A 21768-nucleotide genomic window follows, 5' to 3' on the forward strand; every position below is an offset into this window, starting at 1 on the left:
CTAGGTTTTGTGCGCGCATGTAGATGAGTGTGTGTGTGTGTATGTGTGTGTAGATGAGTGTGTAGATGAGTGTGTGTGTGTATGTGTGTGTGTAGATGAGTATGTAGATGAGTGTGTGTGTGTGTGTGTGTGTGTGTGTGTGTGTGTGTGTGTTCGTGCGTGTGCGTGCGCGTGTGCGTGTGTGACCCCAACGTCCACAGACAACTCAATAGGAAGCGACAGTTGAATACCCCTAACTACAATAAAGCTGCCTCTATAGAACCTCTCTCTCCTGAGACCGGCTGCATCAATTGTGTTTTGGCACCGTCATGGCTAATATGTAACTGAAAGTGAGCGCTGGCCGTCGTTAAACAGTAAGCTCACTCCCACTCAGTCAGTGCCAGAGGATGGGCTGAGGTATTTAGTGGTTTTAAAAGGAGGTTCTAGATAAACAGCTTGGTTAAATCCCCAAGTAGTGGTGCGTCAAACAGATGAAGGTCTTCAGATGGATAGGTGTGCTTACCGTCGAGGAAACGCTGAGAGAATCACACCCGTCGCACAAGCGAGCTACTTCAGACAGAGATAAATGTGCTGAAATCCACCAAACATTGAGGGAGTAAATTGTCCATGCAAGGTACTCTCTCCACTAGCCCAGCCTACCATTAACTGCCCAGAGTACAAAAAAAAAAAAAAAAAAGCCAAAATCCCGTTAAATGAACTTTCACTCACAGTGAATTAGAGTGCAGCTGAGAAGCATCAGGCTCTACTTAGCTTTAATGAAAGGCAGCGTATGGGGCCGCCAACTTCACAGGAATCCCGCCGAGAGTCTCAATTGGCCTGGCTGTTAAACCTGTTATCCCAGATAGAATGGGTGCCTGTAAAAAGTGAGAGAGGTGGTGGGGGGGGGGGGGGGGGGGTGGTGGTGGAGGGGGGGGGGGGTAGTGCCACCTGCATCGATCACAACCCTCACATGCCCCGCTAGCGTTTCTCATGCGAGGCCACCTGACAGGAGCACATGGGCCAGCCTGGGTCCCGACCAACCAGGGCGGCGCGGCGCGGAGCGTCACAGGCCATAATTCAGCACCACACTCGCTTTTATGTGGCATTTTTAGCAGCCCTGCGGCTTACCGAGCTATTTCTGACGGTAATATCTTAAGGCATGCGGAATTACAGGTGCATGTTATAAACATTTTGATGGCCGTGACAAGCTTTTTTGGAAGGAAAGGAATGACAGATTTTTGGGGACTTTTTTTTTTTAAAGGGTATCTCTGAATATAAGGGTTAAAAAAAAAAAGATACAGTATGACAGATACAGTATGTACAAAATGAGGTCTCCTACCTCAAGGAGTTTTATGTGAAGTTCAGATGTGAAACGGACCCCATTTATATGTCTGGTCCAGTAGTCTAGACTCCAGATTAGCTAATTTCTGATTTATGAAGCCTTACGAGGCATTTCAAATGCTTCTGGCTGGGGTGAAATGCCTCATTACTCGTCTCATAGTTAGCTATGGTGCTCCTGTTTTATGTCACCCAGCGCGGCCAAGAGCGTGTGACGCCTCACTCCTCCAATGGGAGACGAGGGGAGGAGGGGCTTGCTTCCCTACAAGGAGTTTTGAGACGGACACGGATGATGGATATCACTCATGACATCACTATGCGCGCCTCTCAGCCAAACACAATGTTGTTATATTGTCTATTTCATAATGAAGCCTTCTCATGACTCATTGGGGGCTCTTGTGTCTTTTTGTTTAGGGGTAAATGTTATTATATTGATGGATGGTTCAATGACCTTGAATTCAACTTGTGGTCACTCTGTGGTCAGAGCACTTTGGATTGGCACAGGGCCTGCAGAGTAGCAGATCTAGTTACTGCAGTACAACAAGGCAAGCACCAGAGAAATGTTTCTGGTGTTTCTGGGGATGATGGAGTCAAGAGAAAATAAAATAAAATAAAATATACTCTCCCAAAAATCTGGGTAGCGAAGGGCGGGGTTGCAACAAGTTGGTTATGTATTAACAGGTGTGTATTAAAACGTGTAGAATGGCACATGATGTAATCCTGTTCCACTTTCCACTTTAGCACAGGAGTACAAGGGTTGCGATCTGAAGGTACAACATCATATTTCGCGTGGCACAGTCTATAAAATATTTTGGCCAAGTTTGTGGTGAGGTTTTGTGGCTTACACAGTACATCTGGTGTCAGGCAGGTTTTTATTTTATGGCTGACATGGATCAATGGGTGTATTGAGAAGACTTTTAAGGGGGAAATGGCGTCAGCGAATGAGGAGCTCGGTTCACGTTGATGGACGTCTATGTTGTGCCTTTCCTCAACAGGCAGCCTGCTACAGCAGCCTCACACACTCTCCTACAGCAGCCTCACACACTCTCCTACAGCAGCCTCACACACTCTCCTACAGCAGCCTCACACACTCTCCTACAGCAGCCTCACACACTCTCCTACAGCAGCCTCACACACTCTCCTACAGCCTCACACACTCTCCTACAGCCTCACACACTCTCCTACAGCCTCACTCACTCTCCTACAGCAGCCTCACTCACTCTCCTACAGCAGCCTCACACACTCTCCTACAGCAGCCTCACACACTCTCCTACAGCAGCCTCACACACTCTCCTACAGCCTCACACACTCTCCTACAGCAGCCTCACACACTCTCCTACAGCAGCCTCACACACTCTCCTACAGCCTCACACACTCTCCTACAGCCTCACTCACTCTCCTACAGCAGCCTCACACACTCTCCTACAGCAGCCTCACACACTCTCCTACAGCAGCCTCACACACTCTCCTACAGCAGCCTCACACACTCTCCTACAGCAGCCTCACACACTCTCCTACAGCAGCCTCACACACTCTCCTACAGCCTCACACACTCTCCTACAGCAGCCTCACACACTCTCCTACAGCAGCCTCACACACTCTCCTACAGCAGCCTCACACACTCTCCTACAGCAGCCTCACTCACTCTCCTACAGCCGCCTCACACACTCTCCTACAGCCTCACACACTCTCCTACAGCCTCACACACTCTCCTACAGCCTCACACACTCTCCTACAGCAGCCTCACACACTCTCCTACAGCAGCCTCACACACTCTCCTACAGCAGCCTCACACACTCTCCTACAGCAGCCTCACACACTCTCCTACAGCAGCCTCACACACTCTCCTACAGCCTCACACACTCTCCTACAGCCGCCTCACACACTCTCCTACAGCCGCCTCACACACTCTCCTACAGCCTCACACTCTCTCCTACAGCCTCACACACTCTCCTACAGCAGCCTCACTCTCCTACAGCCTCACACACTCTCCTACAGCAGCCTCACACACTCTCCTACAGCAGCCTCACACTCTCTCCTACAGCAGCCTCACACACTCTCCTACAGCCGCCTCACACACTCTCTAATAGGACCACTCTGTCTGCAGCCTACAGGAAGCTTGTTGTTGGTATTGCATTTTCTAAAGCTCGACCGTTTTCCACACAAGGAGGAATATGATTCAAGTTTCAGCCTCCAAGAATACATCTAATCTCTTAAATAACTTGGATATCTTGTAACGTCCCCCAAGATACAATATAGATTACAGCATACTGTAATACACTTGATGATAGCCAAGAGACATAAAACCCTCTGAAGCAGCTGGAGATAAAAAAAAATGTTTGGGCTGAGTTGACTCCTTGACTACTCATCTGTGGGCTTAATGGAGGGAAACGGCTTGAGATGCTGGAGGAAGGGAGGGCAGATAGCTCCACATGGATTATCATCTACTTCAACCCCTCCCTTCCATCAGTCGGCTCATAAACGTTTTTACACTGGGCTGTGATCACCAGAGAGAGAGATACAGAGAGAGAGAGAGAGACAGAAAGAGAGTGAGACAGAGAGAGAGAGAGACAGAGAGAGAGAGGCACTTTGTAGACTGTAGCAATCGCTGCCATGACAACCTGACTGATACAAAGCTGCAGTTGTGAAAGTTTGAAATGATATTATTGAGTATCTAGGCAGGGGTCCGTGGCCATATCTGGAACCAAGATCCTCAGAAACCAGATGGGCATGTACGCGGAAAAGGCCTCCCTCCTCCTCAGTACATCCTCCGCGCTTTTTACGATTTTCAGAGCCGCACACCCCGATGTATTTTCCTTTTATGCCTGACGAACCACGTCATTGCCATTTTTCTCGCCTAGCGGTCCGCAGCTGTCTGCAGAATTTGATTAAAACATTTCTTTTAGTAATCCCTGTGTAATGAAGCTCTCTCCTGAGAGCGGATCTCAGCACTGGGGTCCCTCCAGATGGGAGGGGAAGGGGGGAACAGGGGGGTAGGGGAGGGGGGGTCTTTGAAGTGTCGGGGCTGTTCAGCACCGATGATTGAGAAATGCATACACCACACACCTCTGACCCTGGGCCCACCACAGCCCCCAACCCCCCCCCAACCTCGGCCTCCCTCCACACGTCCGCCTGGAAATGAACAACTGGCCAGCCCAGCGTTGAGGTGCTGGACTGTTGGAAAAAGATGCATTGGTGTATGCTGAAAGACAACAAGGGGGGGGAACGTTGGCCAACCAAGTTCTCCTAGGGGAGGGGGAGGCGGAGGGGGAGGAGAGGGGGGGGGAGGGGTTGTTTGCTTTTTATTCTTTCTGATATGTTGGAATGCCTTTTTTTCTAAAGTGGAGGTGAACTACTGTTGTGATTGCCAACAATCCACTTAGGTTTATTTCCTGAAAGTAATGCAGAAATGTACGTGGCTGCCCCCAAGTTGACCAATTAGGCCACAGTACTGCGTTGTGCAGCGTATCGAGGTTTCTGATTTACTACATAGATTTGTTTGAAGTGTTTTGAAAGCGGTTTTTAAATGTTTTTGCAGAAATGGTTGGGGAGATACTGTAGTGGGTCTTTGTAGCTACATAAAAGACAGACTTGAGTGCAGAACATAACTCACGGTGGTTATTTGGAAAGAGGTCGCTGACCTTGGCTAGGAGAGATGGGGAATTCTAAAACCCCCCCCAAATCAATCTGCACTAGAAAAAAAAAATTAATCATGTAGAATGTTGAAACTATGTGAATTCCATTGTACCCCCCTATTGAACCTTCCTTCCTATGCGGAGAAGTTGAAGTGTGAATTTAATGCTTGAAGTTTGAGATTGTTTGTAATGGTTAATTAGGGAGTGGACAGAGGAACAGTGAATGATTTATAGATACCCCCAGATAGCTTATCAATCTCCCCAGACAGTGGCTATCTGTGGTATCTATCAGACAAATATGTCAGCAGTAACGGATGAGACTGGTATTGGTGTGGACTTTGTAAATATTCTCTAGATAAGGAAAATAAATAAAAGGGAAAGGGCCTGCGGTGGCCTGTTAATCCAGATAGATTGACTCTCTGCTTGTGTGTGTTCTGCTGTTTGGCTTCAGGGATTGTGAGTCATGGCCCATTGTGTAGGTGATTACGACTGTTCTTCATTCCACTTGTGTAATAACACAGACCACATTGTTTGTGTTATTGCACGGCGATAGGGGAAACTTAACGTTAAGCGTTACCTTTATCGGTCTTAACAACCTATCAAGACATTCAAATTGCACCTAATGAAAGTTAGCGATTTAGCGTGAGATTTAAAAAAGTACAAAAACTAAAATAAAAAACGTGGTCTTTTACTTGCGCTTGACTCTTGCTCCATACAGTACAATAAATAATATTGTCACGTGATACTTATGGTTAGATCACCAAGGGGATTTGAATTAGCCCTTTGTTTTATGTTTGCGTAGCTAAACCATCAGGGAGGCTTTCAATGTGTGTCTGTTAGTTTCCCTTGTCGCTCCTCTTGCAGATGAAGTCCACCTGAGAGCTCTTCCTGTCTGCGTGACTCTGCTGATGGTCTGAACACCTTGCTTCATCCCCCCCGCCTTATTTTCTCATTCCCGTCTGCATTATTTTGGAAAAAGTGAGGGAATCGATTTTGTACTGTACAGGATATGAGTAATAACAAAAATGAACATTTTGGAAACTGCCTCAAGGTTCCGAGCTCGCATTCTGGGACTCTATGTAAACCATTAGAGCCAGCTGCTCCCGGCGATATTCTTCCAGTCATGGAAAGGTGCTGATTTTAAAAGAATGAGCGGCTGTTTCTAAGTCCACACGTGGCTGGAGCTGAGCACGGGTCTGCTAGCTTCAGAGGGCCCATCTTCAGCAACGCCAACATAAACACACACACACACACAGACACACACACACACACACATACGTGCGCACACACTAACACTAACACCACACAACACCAAATGTACACACACACACACACACACACACACACACACACACACACCCACACACACACACACACACACACTCACACACACCCACGCACACACACACAGATACTCACACACACACACACACACTCATAACACGGGCACCACACAGAACTAGGCAGCATTACATCTGGACATCGCAGCCCTTTTTACATTTATTTTTTATATTTGTGGGCAGGTTTGTGAAATATGACTGAATCCTCTTGAATGCTCCAATGCTAGTGCCAGTTTTTCCACCAGTTTTACACTCTAACCAGAGTGTTGGAGTTTCAACCCCCTGCTCCCCCCCCCCCCCTTTAATTAAGACACATTTATTTTTGCAGAAGTACAAAGCAGCGACCTGCCAGTTCTCCCTTTCCTGAGTTTGCACTGGAACCTTTCCAAACTGCTTTTTTAATGAGACTCTTGTTCAGCTGGTTATGTTAAGAATTATTTTTCCCGTGAGGGTAACGTACGACCTGCGAGTTTGCCGTCTCTCTTTCTCTCTCTTTCCCTCTCTTGTCCTCCCGGCATCGCAGATGTTCAGGGGAGGGGAGTGGGGGGGGGAGGAGGGGGTCATGGGTCTTAGTAGCAGTAACTACTTCTTTCCTAATTATTCTAAAGTTACAGGTTGTTAAGAAAACAGGCAGACTGTGGCAGGCAGGCAGGCCCCTCCGCACCCTGATTGCTGCCTGTGGTCTGACTCAAATGCCCCAACCTGCCTGGCCTGGACCACCCCTCTGTACACCCGTGGCCACAGCCACCCAGCTGCAGCTAAATATACCCCTGGCCAGAGGAGCTGATTACCCAGGGAAGCGTTGCCCAAATGCATCTCAACTAAAAAAGATGTGAAAGGGCCGTAATTTAAGATGGAAATACACACAGCGCGGCCCGCTGCAGTGCCTCTTTGAGTTGTAGTTCCCAGCGACAAGTCCCGTCACGCAGAGTTGTAATCTCAGTGTAACCCAGGTCCCTGTTCCCCGGGCGGGTGAGAGCGGGCCGGGCCCGCCGGAGTGTGTGTTTCAGACTGGGCACAGAGTACCAGAGCTGTTATTTCATTCATGACTCATGCCGCCCCGCTCTTACCCAGCCTGCCCTGCTGCTCTGTCCTGACAGGCCTGCAGGACTGATGGCCTGTGTTCCCCCTGCCAGCCCTGCCAGGCCCGTCTGGCCCTAACTCACCCTACTGTCACTCAGTCACACCGTCCACAGGCCGGGAAATGAAAAGCTACATCATTTCAAAACTCGGGAGGGAAGCTAATATCAGTTTAGAAATTGAAACACCTAATTCTTCAGCTCCTGGCTAATTTTTTATTTCCTTTTTATTCCTCATAGAGTCTTAACAGCACGGCTCTGATTTTTAATAATCTGACTTATTGATGTAAGGACTACTGTGGCGTTAGAAAAAGGAGAAAGCCTCACTAATGTGAAGTACAGTTTTGAAGCAGACTATTTTTTATTTTATTTTTTTACTTCAGTGTTCTAGAGAGAACAGAATATAGACAGGACCGGGCTGTTTACCCCTGCTACAGAGAGAAACACAGTACAACGCCAGCTACTAAATTAAATAAGATCTCATCCTGGCTCTCCTTACATTCAGCATTCCCTTAAACAGTCTAATTAGCGATCTGGTTTTCATTTGCCAGCATTCAAAGTTGTTGTTCACAATGAATTGGGCATATATAATAAAAGCAGGTGCATAATTAAAGCTTTAGACGACCACATGCACACGACAGCTCTCCTGAACACTTAAACACTTGCATAACCCAACAAACTTTCATCCTTTGCCAGTCCCCACATTGAAGTGGCTTTCAAAACACATTTGCTGTGCATGTGGAACATTGTTGTTGCCTAGGCCTTGGGCTTCACATGTTTCTTTTGTTGAGGGCGACAGATGCAGACGCAGTCTTACTAACAGCTCCCGACTGCTGCCCTCCAGAGTAGCACTTGAGCTCTAGCCAAACATATACCGTAGTAGTATTCAACCAGGTTATTAAAACCATATATATAGTACAGGATAAACCCGTTCACCTACTCAACTTTTGGAAGCTAGCCTACAGTCTAACGCAGGAGTGCGGAACAGAAAAAGTTTCCCATGAGGCACCAGTTAAATGGTGTAGGTTTCTGTGTAACCGCTCATGTCACCCCGCCGAACCACCCAGGAGCACAAGAAAGGGAAAGATAAAGAGAGTTAAACGGTCGCAGAGCCTTTTGCGGAGGAACCCCATGACATATTGCGCCTCACACACTGGAGTCTGGAGCAGAACGGATGATGTGATTCAATGAACTGTGATGCTCACGTTGATGCGTTTCCCACAATTTAGGAGGAATTAGTAATGTTTCTATTTTCAGAGTGTGCTCCTCTCTCTCAACGCTTCCATGACGACGGGCCATCCAACGAACACTTGATGTGTGCCGACACCGCCGGTCCAAAACCCCAGCCCCAGAGAGCCGTCAGAACAGAGGGAAGGGAAGAGGGGAAAAAGGGACCGGTTCTGCTGTTGTTTTGCTCTGTTTAGAACGGGCTGCCTGGGTTTCTTTCCAGCGGTGTACCAGGTCCTGGGGACACGGCAGCGTGAGCGAGGGGGAGCTCAGTAATCATGAGGAGAGCAGAGGAGAGGAGTGAGGAGAGGAGTGCTCCATCACTCTCTGGGCTCCGGCTCAGTTTCCAGCCTCCACCTTGGCGCTGCGCTCCGCTCCAGAGTGGTGGTGCCGATCACAACTAGGGAATCCCCTCCCCTCCCTCCTCTTCCCTTCCCCTGCTCTCCCCTTCCCCTGCCCTCCCCTCCCCTGCCCTCCCTCCCCCTGCTCAGGGTAACGTAATGGACCATTGCCTCTGAACAGAACACGCTGGTAGAGTGAGGCAGAGTGGGCATGACTTCAGAGCCTGGCTGGGGATGGGGATGGGGATGGCGTTGGGGTTGGGGGGGGGGCGGCGGTGGAGGAGAGCCTGTTTAGAGGGGTACGCCGGGGCCCCGCGGTAGGAGAAGATAAATGAGTCCACGGTCCGCCGAGGCTCTGACGGACAGGGCCTGGAGAACACTGTCGGACCGCGCTGTTACCTCATCCCCGGAGCGCCGCCCGTCAGTCCATCACGGCGCTCCGCGGCTGGCGCTCGGTGCGCGCGGAGGGGGGGAGGGAGGGAGGGAGGGAGGGAGGAGACGATTCCTCCAGTCCCAGGAAACAGATGAAATGTTAAATGTGTGGATATTATTTTCAGGGTCAGGTTCCTCTGATGTACACCTCCTCACATAAATCATGATCACCAGGCAGCGATGGGGAATGAGGGTCTTTAGTATACGGCGCGCTAAAAAACCTGCCAAGAACCCGAGAAGGAAAGTTTGGCCCGCTCGAGGGCTTGGATAGAACTTCTTTTTTTTTTTTTGGTGTGTCTGTGTGTGTCAACTGTAGATTTGTCCCATTTCTCCCCCTTCCTTCCCTCTCCCCCCCACCCCCCACCCCCTATCAATGAACTGTTATGCGTTGTACCGTGGAACTGATAGATGCGTGGACGTTTGTTTGACTATTACTTTCCCCTCCACTCAGCAGCGCTGTGTACGCTGCCATTCGGTTGATGTGTTCTCGTCTCTCTTTTCCTCTTCCTCCGCAGGACCAAGAGGTCTTCGGTTCCCATCACAGAGTGTATTTTTGAACTCCCCCACTTCACGATACAGGCCACCAGAGCCCAGACACTGCTGCTGCAAGCGATCTGCCAGAGCTGGACACACAGCCTGGGAAGCGGAGCCTCCCAGGGGGTCAATGAAGCCCTGCTCAATGAGGTCTACAAAGCCTCAGGTAACCTTTTATTGCAACTTCTCCTCGCCACTCCGCTTTTTAAGTCCTCCCCTGCCCTTTCCCCCTGCTGCTCGATGGCTGTGTGTTCATTTCATGTTGAGAGACGTGTGAAGAGGTCTGCCTCGGAGACACACACAAGGAACCGGGGGTGATCCCTGAGCAGCATGTTGGACACGACTCCTAAGCACTGTGTGTGTGTGTGTGTGTGTGTGTGTGTGTGTGTCTGTGTCTGTGTCTGTGTCTGTGTCTGTGTCTGTGTCTGTGTGTGTGTGTGTGTGTGTGTGTGTGTGTGTGTGCACTCATAAGGCATTACCTCAAGCTAAATGTAAAACTTGTTTACTCATCCCCCCCTCTCTTAGAATGTCCTATTATAGTGATCATGGTTGTTTTATGACTATGTTTATGAGAAGACTATAAAACCTGTAATTTGTTCCTCACACATATAAATACTGTTATATTTGTTCACGATACTCATGTATTATGTTTGTGTGTTTAGTTTGACACAAAGTTGAGCTTGCTGTGTTTCTGTATCGCAGCAGTGATACATCAAGCAGATATATTATGCTATTGGCCCTGTCTTAAAGTGAATTATCACTGTTCTATGGGAAGTTTTACAGTTATTTTTCAGGGGGGCTCAGCACTCTTTGTGCTGTAGTACTCCCCCAAAGCTAGTCAAGCTGCTCTTGGTAGCGTGAGCAAATTGCCTGCAGACGCTGTAAGGGCAAGTGCAGACACCCAGTACAAAAGTCCCCACACAGACCTGGCCCAGTGTGGGGTAGAGGACCTGCAGCCGTGCGCAAATTAACTCTCAAACTGTTTTACGCTCCATGTCGTCTAGGATGCCTTAATGGTCAAATAATAAATTCTACCCTGTAAAAATGGGCTGAATTCAATAAAACAGTAGCTTTCCTCATGACGGTAGCATCTGGACAGTCCTCTGGAGGGCTAGGGATTTTCCAACTCATTAGGATCATGTTGTTGGGTATGCCGTCAACATAGGGCCCCGGCCAAGCTACCTTTTCGCTATGCGACCGCCAAATTATTAAACTGGTCTCCTGTGGAGTGAAGTCAAATATTCCTCTCTCGTCTTGGAACAGGCTAGAATAGCAACGTAGAGAAACATTTACACATCTGGTCTCGCCACTGGCAGGTTAGAAAAAGAATAGAGAAGGAGGGTTGGAAGGCGAGAGAGAGAGACACACACTCACACACACACGCACAGAGAAAGAAACCAGAGAGAGAAAGAGAGAGAGAGACACAGAAACAGAGAAAGACAGAGAGAGGGGAAGAGAAAGAGACAGAGACAGAGAGAGGAGGCTAAGTTGAGCGTAAGTTGGTGGTGGAGGAAAAACCCAACCAATACATCTTTTGTCTTACAACCAATATTGTCTTTTGACTGACAAAGGAGAGTGAGAGGTACATTTAAAGGAGAGTGAGAGGTACATTTAAAGGAGAGTGAGAGGTACATTTAAAGACGATTGAGAGGTACATTTAAAGGAGATTGAGAGGTCCATTTAAAGGAGATTGAGAGGTCCATTTAAAGCGTTCCTCTATGTAAAGCGGTCCTGTGAGGTCTGTGTCGTAGACCGCCGAGGCAGCCAGGAGAGCACGGCTGCTTCTTTGCCGCTGAGCTGAGGCCTGCACAGTTAACCTTGCCGAATAGTTTTGGTTCCTGTGGCGACTGTGGTCATGTCCACACTGTAACGTCATGATGGGACCTGGCCCCGACTGCTGGTCGCCTTCCCACTCACGGCTCTGCTCCGCTCAGCCGAAGGAAGGGAGAGAGGGAGGGAAAGGGAGCCAGCCAAAAACGCCTTACAGCAGTAACTCCTGATGAAAAGCCCACTAAAGTCAGTGCTCTTTATTTTACAGTCTTTAAAGCCATTGAATGTTAAATGTGGGGGACTATATTGAGTAAATGTTAACTGTTAACATCGAGCCACTTTTCCTTTTTTTTTTTTTTTTGGGCCCCTGGATTGTAAAAAGTGTTTGCCATAGTAATACTGTGTTGTTCCTCCTGAGTGAGTGCCACCGTTTCTGGGTCTGGTTCCCTGGAAAAGCATTAAGACCTGTGCTGACTCCCGTCACAGCTTATAGACCTCTCCAGATCTAATGTTATAAACATGGCAAACAAAACCGTTCACTTTTGAAAAACCTTTCTTTTTTTGGGGGGGGGGGGTTCCCCCCTCCTTCTCCCCTTTTGATGTTGTGATTTTTGAGAAGGTGTTTCATATCGTGGCATAGCTGATAACACACTCAGTCAGTGTCTCACTTCTGAGGCACGTGGGCAGGTTATTTCTCCCTGAAAGGAAATTTCCTATTGAGGAAAGGGGGAAAAAAGGCCAGTTTTTAATCTTGAGGTACTGACAGACTGTTAAGTGTTACTCAAAATAAAAAAGGAGCTAAGCTGGAAAATCTCACCATGTGCTTTCATTCGTGGATGGAGATAAAAGGAATATAAAAGTCATGGTAGCTATCTGGAACACAACAGTAAGGACTTGTCATATTCCTGGTTACTTTTCAGTGGCAGTTTGATCACGGGTGTGTGTGTGTGGGTGGGGGGGGGGGGGGGGTTTGGATTTGCATTTAACTAACTTTTTTTTTTACATTTGTTTAACAAAACCAGTTCTGTGACAGAGGTTTTTTCAAAGCGACCAGTAGATTTGAATACGGAGAGAAAGGCAGTAGCCCCCGGGTCACCATCTGTAGGCTCAGTACGCTGCGCTGTAGTCAGCTTTCACATCGCCCTAGTCTGCGGGAACAGATTAGGCTGAGGTCTGACCCCCCCCCCAGAGAGCCCAGTGTTATGTTTTATTGGTGAGTCCTGCAGAAAACAGTGTGTCATACTTTATGTGTCTCGCTGTCTTGTGAAAGCGGAGCGGAGGTCTGTGGGGACGTGTCTGAGTGGAAGACATCCAGCTCCGGCCCTCTGCCCCTGACCTGTCAACTGCCCAGCGGGGAGGCCCAGGGAAAGGCAGGGTTACAACAACACCACAGTACAAGACTCTCTCCTCTCCCTCAGCTACACAACGCCCACACCCCCCCCCCCCCCCCCCTCTCTACTATAGTGTGTATACAGTATATCTCCCTCTCCCACAACTGTATCACCCCTCTCCTAATATACAGCCCCCCCCCCCCTTTTTTTTAACATTTATTATTTTAAAAAGAATATATATTTATAATATAATTTCCATCCCTCCTCCATTCCCTCCATCTTTTCCGCTGCTTGTCTTTTCCTCCTCTCCCCCCGGAGGCCCAGAGGATCAGAGGCCAGGCGCGGGCCAGGCAGTGTGGTTGGCAGGCAGGGAGCTTGGAATTCCTGCCTACTGCTACTCAGAGCCACCGCTAACCTCAGCCCAACAACACGCTGACCACACTGACTGCCCACACACACACTACTGTCCAGTCTCCTCATACAAGAGTGTGTTGTGTGAGTGAGAGTTTGACGTGTGTGTGCGTGTGCGTGTGTGTGCGTGCGTGTGTGCGTGCATGTGCGTCTGTGCGTGTGTGTGCATGTGCGTGTGGGCGCACATGTGTGTCGTTTATTTGAGCATTATGACAGAGTTTTTGCTGGTCATTCTCTCCTTTGATGAGAGCTTTATTGTTTTTTGATTCATTCACGCGAGTCCCCTTCGGGCCTGAAAGTATTGCCAGCGTCTTTTAATTTTAAAAGATGTATTTATAACTCTTGCATAAAGTGATGTTCCACAAAGAGCTCATAAACCTACAGATGGTACAAGTCTGGCTAGAAAAGACACTGTGGTTTTTTCTTCTCCAGTAAATATCATCTCAGACAACCGGAAGAGAGCTTGATGGGAGCTGGGCTGGCTCTCTCTCTCTCTCTCTGTCCTTGATCAAAAGAAATTAGCCTTCCTCGTCTACGACTTCCATCCGGGACATCGCAATAAAACCCAGAGACGACACTCAAAGATACACCAGAAATAAAAAAGCTGCAGACAAGTCATTATAAAAGATGTATTATTTGGCCTGTCCGTTCCTTTTAAACAGGTCCAGGGTAGGAAACGCCTCATTGATTGTTTTTCCTCTCTAATTTGCCGGGTGGAGAGGACTTGCTGTATTTACAGTACTGGAACATCTAACTCCAAGCAGACCCCAATGCTGTTGATGTACAAGGACTTCCAGATTAAGATATCCTGACGGGAATGTTTCTGGACGCATCACTATGTCTTCAAACCCTGCTCGTGTTTCAGCCACAGTTGCTGTGCAGATTTTCCTTTTTTTTCTTTCTCCACAGCAGTTTAAAAAAAGCCCCTTTTGCGTGCCCTATAGTAGGATCAGTGTGGTGGTCCAGACACGCAGGCAGGCCCTGGGGGAGGAGGGTGAGGATGGAGCAGAGGGGGCTACGGGGAGGCTGACGTTGGTGGAGGTGGTGCAGGGGGTGCTGACCAGGTCTGGTGTTCATGATTGCTGCGTGATATACGAGCTGTGACATATCTTTTGCATGACTGATACGAGAGAGAGAGAGAGAGAGAAGCCCCAGTGCCCAGATGGAGACTGTTGGACCCAGGCCAGAGGGGGTCGCGGGTGGGCGGGGGTGGGGGGGGTCTGGGGGGGGGGGATGGGGGGAGACCTGGTGGATGTGTTGGTTCGGAGTGGGAAAAGAACACTTCAGAAAACACGCAGGCCATTGCCTTTCCTTTTTTTTATTAAACCCACCTTTGGCACCTAATTGGATTTTGGGTCAGTCCTCTCTCACCAGGCCCCATGTGTGAGAGCAGCGCCTGGGATCCCATTTAAGGGAAGTGATGGCAAGAATGTTTGGATATACAGGAGGCTCACGCTCTCATTGCATACCGGTCGTAAGATGTTGATAATAATAGTCCAGGACTTGTGCTTTCACTCATGACGGTATCATTATTAAAACAGTCCTTTGTTTTCACAAGTTTCCCTGCTCGTAGTCTGGGGTCTGCAGGAAGGGAAAAAAGAAAAAAAGAAAGAAGAAGAAAGAAGGAAAGAAAAAAGACCTGACCAATCAAGGTTCCGTCAGGGTGACTTATTCCTGCTTCTCTTCACAGTGATATTTCCCATTGCTTGGAAACAAATGGGATCTTTTTAAAAGCATGTCAACAACAGTTTTTAAGGCATTTTTGCACCGCATGAAAAACCTTTGCTCCTGTCACAACCAGAACTTCACCTCTGTCTGATCTGTGATTTCAGAAGCATGGGACTGACGCAACCCCCCCCCCCATGTCACAGCACCAGCACCATGAGTGTTGGTAATAGCCCAGTCTTATTGGCGGGGAAAAAAGGTGTCCATTTCCATATTACTCTATCACCTCAGAAAGCTGATACCTGTTATGTGCCGCATTTCATGCTGTCTGGGCAATGAGCTCGCTAGTCTCTCTCTCTCCCCCAGCTCGCCTCTTAGCAGCTGGTGGTAGCGAAGCGCTGGCTATGAGACTAGGAATAGGAAGGTTGCAGTCATCCTCTCTCTCAGTTTTTTTCCCCCCTCTCCACTGTTTTCTGAAGCAGTTTGGCTGACACGGCCTCCTTACACAAGGCCTAATGTTCCTCATCTATTACCCAGGACAAGGTACAAGAACATCAGGCTTATATCTGTCTCATATTGGGTCATGGCGATTACTTTCGATACTCCTATTCATTGTTCTACAAAGAGAAGGGAATGCAAATATTTTTGGTGGTCTGTGGTTGTCACAAATGTCAGTAAAGAGATGAGAAGCTTAATGAAAACCCCAAAGATGTCTGTTTCAGCCCGAGCCTGGCCTCTCACTCAAAGCTCCGTCAGTCTTTGAAGAGGGTATCTTATTGGTTTCAGAGGAATTTATGCCCGTCTGCTTGTCTGCCGCACGGATTGACATCAGGGGGGCAGAAAAAAAAAAGGAAGGGGAGGGGAGGGGGGAAAAGAACGAGGGCTTTTTCATTTGTACGCAAACCCTATTTCTGACATTAAAAACACGCTGTGTCAGCGTCGGAGAATCGATAAATAAATCTTACAGGAACCCGAGACCCGTCTTGTCAATGAAAACTTCAATGGGCCACAGACGCTCTTTTCCTTTTTCTTCAGGAGGATGATGACGTTTTAAGTTGATCCAGACAGGGGCCTTCCTCCTCTTTGTCCCTCAGTCTGAACACTGCTCTGTGTCCCTCATGCAGACAAGAAGAGAAGGGAGGGAGGGGGGTGGTGGAGGAGGAGGCAATAGACAACAGTTTGTTGTTGCTGGCTCACATTTGCACATGTGATTACAGGCATTTGCATACGTGTTTAAGGAGATGTGTGTGTGTGGGGGTGGGTGGGGGGGTACAGTGAATACAGTCTGGAGTGCTGGCTGCTCCCCTGCATCCCCCACCTCACCCCCTCCTTCCCTCCCTCCCCTCCCTTGCCCTGTCAACTCCCCCCGCCCCGCCTGGCCCCTAGCGGTGGCTGACGTCAGGCTCTCATCAGGGGAGATCAGGCCTGTCGTTTATCACCATCACTCTCCATTCATCATCCGCCATTTCCTCACGCCGAGCAGGCCTTTCGCCGAAAGACGATATTTAAAAGAAATCAGGAAACGTTGTGAAGGGCCAAGGATTCTCTGCTTTGAACGGGCTGCCTGGGGGGGGGGGGGGGGGGGGGGGCTCTTTTCCGTCATGGGAAATAGGATGTGATCCCAGGCATGTTGGAAGATGGAGGATGATCCCGCTGATGATGATGCCTCCCCCACCCACCCTCCTTATCTGAACGTCCTGACAGGAGGACAGCTCTTATGTCGGTGCTTTATTCAGACTCCTAACAGGCGAGACAGGGGTCAGAACACCCTCCCCTGGCCTCCCCAGGGATGGAGTCATTTAACCGTGCGTCACCCTTTGCCTTGTTATACCAGCGTCATATTTGCGTCATATAAATAACTTTTCGCTCTGTGTCATCGAATTGCTGCTCCACCGCTGAAGGAGGTTTATGAGCCCTGCAGCACTACAGTTCAAATGGGATAAAAATACCAAGGGGATTAAAACAGTAAATAACAAAGACGATGAGTCAATGGACATGAACCCCCCCCAGCAGACAACAAGAGGCGCGTCAGCGGAGCATGAAACGAGACACGAACGCGTCAGGGCGCTGTACGGCTTCTTCACTACGGCAGACAGACCCCCAATCATAAATCTGTTAATGTTTACATTTTTTCTTTTCTTTTTTTTTCTTCTTTTTTTCTGCCGATCTGGCTCCCTGCTGTGACTGAGGACGGCTCCCTCCGCTGACTCCGGGTGCGAGCGCAGTCGGGAGTGCGGAGCGAGAGGCGCATAGCTCCCCCGCGTCACGGAGCTGTAAATTTCCACATGGAGGGCCTCCGCTCCGTCGAAAAGAACGCCAGCGCCAAAACGGAGTCATGGCGTGACCACCACACGCAGACACAGCCTTAAGCTGGGACATAAATATTGATCTTAGTAGGATTATTGATAAACAAGAGCGCTCCCTGGTTTCTCTCTGTTCCAGGGAAAAGTCATCCGGGTTACGTTTCAGCGCACGGAGGAGCCGGGTTAATTTCATTAGCTGCGGTCTGATGTGGCTGCGCATCCCTCTCATGGCGAACCACAGTGGCATTCGCTGGCAGCCGCTTCAAAGCGGGCCCCTGTTTTTCATGGTAACCAAATGTGTCAGGGGCGCATTAGCCCGGGTCTGGGAGGCAGTCTCCCTCCATCCTGCCCTGGGTTTAATGTCCCTATCTCACCACGGGGCTGATCACCTCCTCACAAGTGGCGACGCGGGAATCCCATGCATCTCTGTACAAGCCCCCCCCCGCCCCCCAATCCCCCCCGCCCCCTCCCCCCTCCCGCCTGGCTCCATTAGTGTAGGCCAAATTGCTTCCGCATGATGGCTCCTTAATTGTGGTAATTCAGTGGCAGAGAGAACCAGGGTTTGAATGGGGTGGCGAACATGTGACACTGTTTTACTAGCACCTGGAGGGGATGGTAATCATGCCCTGTTGAAGATTATACCCCTCCCCACCACCTCTACCCCCTAGCCCCCCCTCGCCCCGCCACAGGCTTCATGACTGGGGAGAGATCCAACCTCAGCCTGCCATCCCACCCAGAGAGAACTGTGCCATCCTGTCTGACTTGTCTGCCTGTCTGTCTGTCTGTCTGTCTGTCTGGTCTGTCTGGTCTGTCTGTCTGTCTTGTCTGTCTGTCTGGTCTGTCTGTCTGCCTGCCTGTCTGCCTGTTGTCTGTCTGTCTGTCTGTCTGTCTTGCCTGCCTGCCTGCCTGCCTGCCTGCTTGTCTGTCTGTCTGTCTGCAGGTCCTGTCAGGGGCACTGTGCCAAAGCAGGACTGCTGCTCCTAGTTTAGGCTGGGCAGGGAGGGAGGGAGGCAGAGGGAGGCCGTTACTGGCTGTGAATGCTCAGCTGGTCGTTACGAGTCCAGCTTAGAGACCTGACATTTAAAAAAGGTTCCATGCGGAGAAGAAGCCTTCTGGTTTTCTCTTTCTTTGTCTTATAAGATTTCACGGTTCCCGTGTGAATATCTAGTCACATTGCCGTTTTTTTTTTTTTTTTTTTTACAATCGACGTGAAGATTTTTTGTTTTTTTTGTGTTGGAGAAAGATAATGTCATAGTCATGTTTATTGTTTTTTAGGTATTATCACAGGGTTTAAATGAAAAGTACGCTAAGGCAAACACTGAGCTCCTCATTTTTGAATGTAGCTTGTCGGTATTAAAGTGTGGCCGATTTTCCCATACCATTCCTCAAAGGAGTAAGAGCGGTACATGTTGGAATGTGCAAAACATTGCTTTCAAGTAAGCAGATGTCCTGTAAAAACACACGCACACACACACACACACACACACACACACACACACACACACACTCTCCGTCCCACACAGACACAGGCACACGTGCACACACAAATGACCGAACTGAGGAGGTATGCATAAAGCATGGTGCAGAAATGTTGTGTCCACATCTTATACCGCCTCATCAGTGTGGTGTTTCTTTTTCCCCTCTCGCTCTGTCTGTCTTTCTTTCTCTCCCTTTCTTTCTTTCTCTCTTTGTCTCCCTCCCTCCCTTTCTTTCTTTCTTTCTTTCTTGATCCCTCTCTCTTTCTCTCACATTCTTTCTCTCAAGTTCTCACTCTCTCTCTCTCCCTCCCTCTCTCTTCCTCTCTCTCTCTTCCTGTCCATTTCCTCCTCTCTCTCTCTCATATGGGCCTGTAGGATGGCAAATCCAGCTGCCCATGAGTGCCCTGAGAGTGTTTGATGGAGTGCCTGCCTTCCCCTCTGGCCTCCAGCTGTGTGTTTATGTACTAGGCACACCTGCCCCCAGACAAATAACAGCACCACACACACCACACTGAATACCACAACCTACTAGCCAGCAAGTCAGCCAGCCAACCAGCAAGCCAGCCAGCCAGCCAGCCATCGAGCCAGCTAACCAGCCAGTCAGCCAGCGAGCCAGTCAGCCAGCCAACCAGCCATCGAGCCAGCCAGTCAGCCAGCCAACCAGCCAATCAGCCAGCCAATCAGCCAGCCAGTCAGCCAGCGAGCCAGCCAGCCAGGCCAGCCAGTCAGCCAGCCAGCCAGCCAGCCAGTCAGCCAGCCAGTCAGTCAGCCAGCCAGTCAGCAAGCCAGTCAGCCAGCGAGCCAGCCAGCCAGGCCAGCCAGTCAGCCAGCCAGCCAGTCAGTCAGCCAGCAAGCCAGTCAGCCAGCGAGCCAGCCAGCCAACGAGCCAGCCAGTCAGTCCAATGAGCAGCCTTTGCATCTCTATCTCCATGTGTTTTTTCTTCTTCTGTCTTTTCTGTGCACCCCACTTTTTTATGGGGCAGCAGCTGTCCGAAGCGTTGTTCAGAGGCTCCTCAGAGCAGGTGCACTGCTGGCCGAAAGATGTCTATATGAGGGCAATGGGATATGTTCTAGTGATACCGCTAAGCTAGGTCAATTTATCAAAGCGAAGCTATGTAGTACTCTGCCTGAAACGTCTGATTAATGTCTTCTGTCGCGTTCCGCAGACTGTCTTTGCTCTGTTAACATCTCCATTAGCTCGAGTGCAGGCTAAATAAGTCTCAGAGACCAGAGCGGATTCCACTCATTGATTTCACATTCATTCCTGTTTCAGCCGGTCCGTGAAAAAGCCAAGTCGGCCGCATCTGGATAGCCGTTTTTTTTCAGGGGGGTCTGTCGTGTCGTGGGAGAACCTCGACTTCCTGATGTTTCTTGAGGTGTTTTCAAAGTGTTGCCTAGACACACTCGATAGTATGGCCAAACGTCTGTCTGGCTCCGTGTCTTTTATGGATATATGTGGATATGGTTTCCAGGGGGTAGAGAGCGTAGCCACATGTTGTGCCAGGGCCAGCCTCCCCTCCGGTAGGGTAGCGTATCACTTCACACAGGCCAGGGCTGCAGGTCGCACGGCCCGGGATGGAGGAGCTGGACACAGATGGTACACATGGTAACTCTACCCAGGGGTCTCAGCTGAGAGGTTCCATTCATCTGAGGCACATGGTAGTAGGCTAGGGCCAAGGCTGGACAGACAGACAGACAGACAGATACACAGAAGGACAGACAGACAGACAGACAGACAGACAGATTCGCGCATACACACACACACACACACACACACACACACACACAGAGGATGGCATCAAGGCAGACAAGCTTGTAGGCAGGCAGACAAGCAATTTGTTTGTGGCCCCACCTGCATGTGGTCTCCAGAGGCCCACATGACAGCAGGTGAAGAGGTTCTGGCCAATTTGTCTGAGGGAGTAGCTGGGGAAGTAGCTGGGGAAGTGGGGGGTAGCAGACGATAGGCAGGAGACCTGTGCTTAGAACAAATCACATCCTCTAACCCCCTGGTCCAGACTCAAACAATTTCTCCAATTGCCACTAATTCCCCGGGTCCTTCCCTCCCTCCCTCCCTCCCTCCCTCCCTCCCTCCCTCCCTCTCTCTCTCCCTCCCTCCCTCCCTCCCTCCCGTGCACATAGAGCCATTAGATTATTTGCTATGTTTAAACACTGCAAACAATAAGTCTTTGAATTCCCTTTTGGGAACGTGGCCCCAGATGGAAGCTGGGAGTAGGTCGTCTTAGCAGAGGTCAGCTGTGTAATGACACAAGTCGCCTGCTCTCTCTAAGAGGGCAGAGTGGTTGGAAGATAAGTTGTATGGGTCTCTCTCTCTCCCCCTTTCTCTTTTTTTTTCTCTCTCTCTCTATTTCTCTTTCTCTTTCTTTCTCTCTCTCTCTCTCTCTCCATCTTTCTCTCTGCACCACTATGATCCATCAGAGCAGATGGAGGGGCTGAGAGAAGCAAGAAGGGGGGGGGTGGGGGGGGGGGCTGGATGTCTGACCTGCCTCGATTTCCTGAGCCTTTTTTAAACTGTACAAATCTGGATCGGCTCCAGAGACTGTTACAGAATAATGAACTGGAGTGCTTCCAGAGAGCGTGGTGGTGTTCAAACCCCTCTCTGGCAGCGCTCTTGTCTGCTTTATTAATTCAACATTGATCGCTGTTATTTATTAGCATTTTGTACATCTCACCGACCCCCCCACCACCACCCACCCCTCCATGAAATACTTTCCATGCCTTCTTAAGTCACAAAAGAGAAGACAACAGGCCTTTTCCTGGGCTACTACCGCTGTTGAAAACACTACCGGGGTAACTGGAGATTCAGCCCAGATTCAGGACTTCTCGGGACACTTGTAGGAAATGAAACCTTGTGTCTCTATGACGGAAAGCATATGAAAAATAAACC

General features: G+C 49.4%; 1 protein-coding gene across 1 annotated transcript in view; it reads left to right on the forward strand.

The window, feature by feature from the left end:
• The window catches only part of vps13b (vacuolar protein sorting 13 homolog B), a gene marked incomplete at its 5' end in the record, with an annotated part of 281095 nt that overhangs the window by 51989 nt on the left and 207338 nt on the right, over positions 1 to 21768 (forward strand). Inside the window, 1 exon segment of the mRNA XM_080541013.1 lies at positions 9887 to 10071. Coding sequence (XP_080397139.1) covers positions 9887 to 10071 — 185 coding nt within the window.

This window comes from Nansenia antarctica, assembly GCF_963989245.1.
Source record: "Nansenia antarctica genome assembly, chromosome: 10".
NCBI classification, from domain to species: Eukaryota; Metazoa; Chordata; class Actinopteri; order Argentiniformes; family Microstomatidae; genus Nansenia; species Nansenia antarctica.